Genomic DNA, 7,483 nt, shown 5'->3' on the forward strand with positions numbered 1-7,483 from the left:
GAAAGGCAGCAGCTCATTGTCTGATCCCTCCACAGTGTGCGTGTGTGTGTGTGTGTGATAAAAATATAGTTTGATTAAAATTAAAGTGTGGGACACATATCGTCTTGCCAAACTGGATGATTGAATGGGTACCAAATTATTGGCATGCCATAGGCAGGCTAAGGGCGTAAACTTTGGGCCTGTTTGGTTCATGACCAACTTTGCCACAATTAAGCTTAGGTAAAGTGCGGCTGCCATAAAAAGTGTGGCTAACAAAATGGCCACCATAAGTGTGGTAAGATTTGGCAAAAAATTGAGCCTATGACATGTGGACCATGTAGTTAGAAAAGTGTCGCAAACCACAAATGTGACAACAAACCAAACACATGCCTAAGATGTTATGGCATGACTAAGATTAGGCGTGGCAACTTTAGGCTGTAAACCAAACAGACCCTTTATCTCCCAACCCTAGCCGCTGCCACAGCTTTTGTACAAGCCGCTGCCTCCGGCGGTAAGAGGAGTGAGGACTTGTCTGTCTTGTTTTATTTTTCTTAGTTTACGAGGTGGTGGCGGTGGTAATGTGTTGGAATAAGGTCTCTCCCTACCTTAACGACATCCGATTTGACGCCAATGAACGGACTCGTGAGTTTGTGTGCCTAGATTTGGTGGTTCCCTTTAGTTGTATGTCTTTGAAGTAGAGCTATTGGCCGGCTATTTGTGTGACGATTTTGACGTTTTCTTTTGTATTGTTCTTGACCTGATTTCTCCAACTCCTGAACTGTGGTGATGGATTGCAAGCCTATCCTGGGGTGAAGCTTCAATCGAGCGACTTATAGATCTGGTCTTAACGAACGAGTGACTAAAATCTTGATGCTGCTTGACGAGTGACTAAAACCTGGTATGGCGAGGGCGTATGCAGCCGTCGCTTTTCTTTACTATTGGTTCAGTGTATTTTTCAATCTCCGGCGTGCAGCGTCCAATAGGAGGAAGAAGACTAGTATGCTTTTCAATGTGATTTTACTTTTTATTGGTCATTTTATGTTCGATTGTCAATCCATTTTCTCGATATTAATTAGATCTAAGATGTTTGTTGGGTGTCTTTACTCAAAAGTTTTTCCTTATAAGATGCCAATCCTTCTATGCTCATTTTAGTTCATATTTCTAGCCAATGTTGGTCAATACATCGACAAGCAAAAAATTCCATCAAAATTATATCTAGCCAGCTCATTTGGTAGGGCATTGCCCAAAGAAGAAGAGCTTCAGAATCGGCGTCTCCACAGATTACATTCCTCTAAACTGAGCCATGCGCTGACATTTATCTTGCTGGAAGCTTGCAGTTCTGTGAGATCGACTCCGATGTTGTAGCTCTGCTTCCACCGCCCAGATACTGACAACATATTTTTCACCTTCGTTCAGAGGTTCGCTCCGCTGCGAGAACACCGAACACATTTGCTCTGAAGCGGCAGAGCTTCAGCCCACTCCCACTCCATTTCAGTTGGCCCCCTTCCACCCCACGAGAGGAAGGTCGACGGGGGCCGAGATGGACGCGGCGGTGCAGGAGGCGAAGCTGCTGCGGCAGGTGAACGCCCTCATCGTGGCGCACCTCCGCGACCAGAACCTCACGCAGGCCGCCGCCGCCGTCGCCGCCGCCACCATGACCCCCAAGGCCGACGCCTCCGTCCCCAACCACCTACTCCGCCTCGTCGCCAAGGTATAACCCCCCTGTCCGCCCCCTCCCTCGCCTAGGGTTCCGGCCTAAACCCTCGCTGCTGTCGGCTCGCAGGGCCTCGCGGCCGAGCGGGAGGAGGCGGCCAGGGGAGGCGGAGCTCCCGCCGCGTTTGACTCCGGTGCTGGCGGCGGTGGGCTGGCGCGCCCGCTCGGCACCAATGCCGTGGATTTCAGGTGAAACCCATGATTGCTCGCGGTTCTGGCATTTGACAAATGAACTGTGTATATGGATTTGATTGTGAAGCTTACTGCAGTGTGCAGAATGTTAGGGGCCCGTCCAAGACTTTCCCCAAGCATGAAACCAGGCACATCTCCGATCATAAGGTAAGCATGGTTCCAATTTTCCCTTCTCTCAATCCACCATATGGATTTCCCCTTTTACTGCATTTCCTGCCAGGGTATACCATAGGAATTCACTTTTACCCCATTTCCTGCTGTGATATTTATGAGATATCTGAATTCAACTGAGGAGCGGTATTTTCTAAACCCGAACATGGATGTTACTTATACACGTATATTATAAACAACAGCAAGAAGTTTACATGGCTCACAGATCGAATGGATAATTTATCAGCATACAATCACCACCATTTACACGCTTTGCACCTCCCATGGCGCCTTCATAGTCACCCAACTTGTAATTTTGTTGGTCCGGTTAATTAAGGTGTGACAGACCAGTTGGCAAGAAATATCATATATACTTTTTTCGGTGGTTTACTCTTATTTTGTGCAGAATGTTGCCAGATGTGCAAAATTTAGTCCTGATGGGAAATATTTTGCAACTGGAAGTGGGGACACATCCATTAAGTTCTTTGAGGTGAGCTTGAATTATCACTCTATCGCTGAGTACAGGATGTGCTTTCTTAGGTTCTAGTTCTTGCTCAATGTACGACTTCCACTTGCAGGTATCGAAAATTAAGCAGACGATGTTAGGAGACTCCAAAGAAGGCTCTGGCCGGCCTGTGGTCCGTACATTTTATGACCACGTGCAGGTTAGTATTTTACTGTTCAAGTCATTGGGTCTCTTCTCGTCCTGTTTTGGAATAGCTTCCTGTTAAGACTTCTTCTATTCATAGTTTGGTAGTTGCTTAGCCAACTTCCTGTACATAGCAGTGACAAGGTATCTAGCTTTGTAACTAGTATTCCAGGTAGTTACTTCTTCACCTTCTATATCTTGAATTGCCACCATAGGGTATTGAACTTTGTAACTGATGATTAGTAACTACTCCCTTCGTCCCATAATGTAAGATAGTGTCAAAAAACGTCTTACATTATGGGACGGAGGGAGTATTTCATTTGCTCCATTCATCCATGGTTCTGCTTATTTATCTTTAATTGTTTGAATTACCACCATGCCTTCTTTTAGCAAGTAAACATCTTTATATTTGTAGGGTGCCAATGTGGCTGCCTAGTGCCTAGTGTCAAAAACATGGTTTGTAGTTCCTCCTATGTACTCTAGTTGTGGTTGAATTCATGGATTCAAGCCCCCATTATCCTTCTATAATTAAAGATTTATAGTTCCTCCTATGTACTCTAGTTGTTTTTGTAACATGTTTAATTTCTTGCAGCCCATCAATGATCTGGATTTCCATCCTATTAGCCCAATACTGATATCTGGAGCAAAAGATAATACGATAAAGTATGCTTATCATTGCTTTCCGCCTTCCTTGTTGTTTGTTATGCAGTTTGAGGAGTTCATACAGAGATTAAGGATAATTGGTCTGTTTACATATAACTATGATATCTCTTTTGAGTTGTATGTCCTTTGAACTTGAAACTTGCTTGACAGGTTCTTTGACTTCTCCAAAACTGCTGCAAGAAAAGCATTCAGAGTTATTCAGGTAGTAAAATGCTTAGTAACTGTATATACTCTAAATGGCATGTTTGTGGTGCCTGAATAATTTTTTTCTCCAATATTTACTTGAACAGGATACTCATAATGTTAGGTCTGTATGTTTTCATCCTTGCGGGGATTACATTTTAGCAGGTACTATGATCCTTTCTGTAATCAGGCTTTTGATCCTTTCTGTAATTAGGCTTTTGACCCTTTCTGTAATTAGACTTTTACCTGTAGCCTCTAGCTTTTTTGTTTTACACGATTATCAATTCTGATATTGCTTGGCTAGAGTTAAGAGTCGACTTATTTATAATGCATTTTAAAGAAACAATCATGTATAGTAGGCATTATTATATATATTTTCATGGTGTCCATACTCTAGCGGTTGCAGAATTATAACTCGCTAATGTGTTCTAGGTATGGCATAATATATCTAACTGAGAATATTTGGTGTCTGGCCAGGATTTGAGTTTTGGTCCAGAATCAGACTGCCGACTTCAATAATTTTTGGCATTGCCTATTTGTCAAATACCGACTAGTTTCGCGCAGTTTCAATTAGATGCCTACATTGCCATATTAATCTATTGAATATGCAATCCTTGGAAGCAGCTGACTTGGATACAAAATATTTTCAGGGACTGATCACCCAGTAGCTCATCTCTATGATGTAAACACTTTCACATGCTTCTTATCCGCAAATCCGCAGGACTCTAGTGCTGCCATCAACCAGGTATTTTCTTACTTTTGCTTCACAAGCTTTGTCATACAGTGGTTATAATTTCATGAAAGGCACACCATGGCAACCCTATATATACTTTGTGGGTGTCAGGTGCGTTACTCGGGTACTGGGAGCATGTATGTGACTGCTTCTAAGGATGGTTCTCTGCGCATCTGGGATGGAGTATCTGCTGAATGTATCCGTCCCATAATTGGAGCACATGGATCTGTAGAAGCTACGAGTGCAATTTTCACCAAAGACGAGAGGTTAGCAAGTGGCGGCATGTGTAAAATGCTTTTGGGGGACAAAGATATATGTGAATAAATAGTCTTAACATCATAATGTTTCAGCATTGTGTTGAGAATCTACCTTTTTTTCCGTACAATCCCCAAAAGGATTAGGTTCCACTATCAAGAGATAACGGAACAACGAACTGTATCCAGCACCCAGGTGCAAAAACAAAAGAAAAAAATAGGTTTGTCCTAGCATCCAGGTGTTGAGAATCTACCTGTAAGTCAGCCTGATTCGTCCTAGTAAGAATGGATCAGTTCCAAGTGGTTAGTTGCCGTACCATTACAGTTGCATACAGTCCATAAGGAATCATCCATTTTAGGATAAACAAGGACAGCAGTGATGTGCCATGGTTACTTGCCAGGGATGGACATACCTGAGCAATGAGGTGTCACGACTATCGTGAGGTGAATCCGACGGTCACACATCAGAGAAAGAGGACCTAACCTGGTCACTCTAGTGTGGATGCAAATGCAAAGCATTTCTCTGTTGTGCAGAAAGGCTTTGTTTTATGGTTAAAATCTGCAACTTTGCATGTACTTGCACATAAGATTGAATAATGAAGGACTTGGTCGCCTATTTCGAGTTATTATATTCCTGGATTTGAGAAAAGTTTATGCTAGTATCCTGGCTATCTCTTATGAAGCCAAAAACGTTCTTTCAGGTACATCCTATCCAGTGGAAAGGATTCGTGTATAAAGTTATGGGAAGTTGGCACCGGAAGACTTGTGAAGCAATATCCAGGTGGTGTTAATACACAATTCCGGTGTCAGGTTAGTAGTACGATTCTGTACCATTATCCTTTTCTTTCTTTCTGATTTAACATACTACACATTTGGTCATACAAGCTGTTCTTGCTCCAATTGTAGCCAAGTATCTCAGCTAGTCAGCCTAGTCCATATGAAATATAGGTTGTAGCTTTGAGCTTGTAACTGAATGTACAACTAACATCATTGTTGCAATAAATTGACTTTTGTTGTTTAGGCTGCCTTCAACGAAACGGAGGAGTTTGTACTATCAACCGACGAGCAAAACAATGAGGTGAGTTTCAATTCAGACTAGTAATATCTGTGTTTCAGAAGGGAAAACCCTTCAGCACACGCCTCACTGTAATGCTGCCTGGTCTTCAGGTTGTCATCTGGGACGCACTTACTTCCGAGAGGGTGGCAAGATTGCCCTCTGGCCATACCGGCGCCCCTAGGTGGCTGGAGCACTCCCCTGTAGAGCCAGTGTTTGTTACATGCGGAAACGATCGATCCGTCAGATTCTGGAAATAAACGGCATAGATTCAATCCAACCTAGCATTCAAATCACGAAGTTTGTTGTATCATGAGTACTTCAGGGTAAAAGAAAGGAATGCTTGTAACTGTAGTGGCTGTACTTATAGGAGTACATGCTGTTGAAGCTTGACATCGTACCAAACTTAGTAGGGTAAGAATATTTTTTTTGTCTGTTATGGCATTGAGATTGTGAAAGAGAAAAATCCATCTACAGTCACTGAACTTGTTTCAAAACTCACTTCTATACCTACTAATAAAAGAAATATGTATTCTTAGTCTGTCATGCTATTTTATTGAAAACCCCCTGATGTTTCTGACATTACGCCCGCAGTACATATCAAATGTTTTTTTTAAAATACTCATATCTTCTAAACCGTAACTTTAAATTTAACATTGTTATATATGAAATTTGATTAGAAAAATATATAGAATCTGAATATGATGTTATTTTACCTGTTAACTATTTAAAAAAAATACTATCTAGGGTGCAATCTTAATCAATGCATTATCCGTCTTTCTTTCATATCGGTATTGATCCGGATTGTGGATGAACATCTCAGCAAAATCAGGATTGGAGACGAAATTGAAGATCGCTTGCTCGTTTCTTTGTACGTAATAAATCTACATGCGAGCCGTGTTTAAATAGAAGACATGTGGAATCTTGAACTTGTGTTTTTGTAGGTAAAGACCATCTTTGTTTCGGCCGTAGCTACAAATACTCAGATTATAGACCATTTTTAAAATTAAAAGCGTGTGACATTTTTTCTCCCGTTGCAACGCACGGGCCATTTTGCTAGTTGATCATAAATACAATCATATGGCTCCAGCTATCATGCTGTACCATGGCTCGCAGGACAAGATAAAATTATTACAACATATCGCATCTCATACAAACATATTGAAATAAATGAAGGCTTATACCACGTCACATGCAAAACCTTCGACAAGAATGAGTTAGATGCCTCTAATCACTTTGCTAATTACCATGGTTGCTATAGTTAAGTTGGCAAAAATTTACTTTTCCTACAAATAATAAGCATGACACTTTACGTTGTTGGTTTAACCTTCGAGGTGTATGAAACACGAGACTTAATTAGAAATCTCGAGCCCCATACTAAACTTCGTCATTAAAGCGTGACCCTCGTGTAGATCATTATCTACATTGCCCTTCCGCCTTCACAAAGTTTGTCTTTAAAGATTATGAACGAACCCAAAGTATCTGAAGCATAACTATGGATGCTAGACCTTAGTAAGCCAGACCTTTGTAACAAAGCTCGAACATGCTGTCAAGATCAAAACCTCGCGAGATTAGAGGGGTTACAACATGAACGTTCAATAGTTAGAACCATCTAATCACCCTGCACATACATGCAATGCCGTATATCACCATATGCTCTAATCGTACCAGCATCTACTCATAGATTTGCTCATAATGCCATTGTAGGGGAACGTGCTACGCAACAAAAAGTTTATGCTACACGATCACACCCCGAACACTATGAAGATGGTGGTAATGATCAAACTCATCGACGGTGCAGAGTAGCGGAAGTTGCAACGAGTCAGTGCAGCTTAATGATCCCATCGATTCCCGCAGCTAGGTTACACCTCCCAGCCGCAAGAATTGTTCTCCGAGAAAGTAAAATGATAATG

The 7,483-nt window shown here is 41.8% G+C and overlaps 1 protein-coding gene across 1 annotated transcript; it reads left to right on the top strand.

Annotated features, from left to right (window-relative positions):
• Nucleotides 1–1,327: 1,327 nt before the first annotated feature.
• Nucleotides 1,328–6,116, top strand: LOC125510632 (cleavage stimulation factor subunit 50). The gene is made up of 13 exons (XM_048675863.1): nt 1,328–1,690; nt 1,763–1,881; nt 1,962–2,031; nt 2,441–2,524; nt 2,613–2,699; nt 3,276–3,346; nt 3,497–3,548; nt 3,637–3,694; nt 4,180–4,274; nt 4,374–4,528; nt 5,218–5,326; nt 5,538–5,594; nt 5,684–6,116. Exons 1-13 carry the CDS (start codon nt 1,520–1,522, stop codon nt 5,828–5,830), a joined length of 1,275 nt encoding a protein of 424 aa, XP_048531820.1. The 5' UTR covers nt 1,328–1,519; the 3' UTR covers nt 5,831–6,116.
• The last annotated feature ends 1,367 nt before the right edge of the window (nt 6,117–7,483 follow it).

Source organism: Triticum urartu, chromosome 5, assembly GCF_003073215.2.
Source record: "Triticum urartu cultivar G1812 chromosome 5, Tu2.1, whole genome shotgun sequence".
Lineage (NCBI taxonomy): Eukaryota > Viridiplantae > Streptophyta > Magnoliopsida > Poales > Poaceae > Triticum > Triticum urartu.

Bases quoted from the DNA above. Each gene is read 5' to 3' on its own strand.
- LOC125510632 (XM_048675863.1), top strand. From the start codon at position 1,520: ATGGACGCGGCGGTGCAGGAGGCGAAGCTGCTGCGGCAGGTGAACGCC. The intron at 1,691-1,762 runs GTATAACCCCCC...GTCGGCTCGCAG, and splicing joins TACTCCGCCTCGTCGCCAAG to GGCCTCGCGGCCGAGCGGGA. The intron at 3,549-3,636 runs GTAGTAAAATGC...TTACTTGAACAG, and splicing joins AAGCATTCAGAGTTATTCAG to GATACTCATAATGTTAGGTC.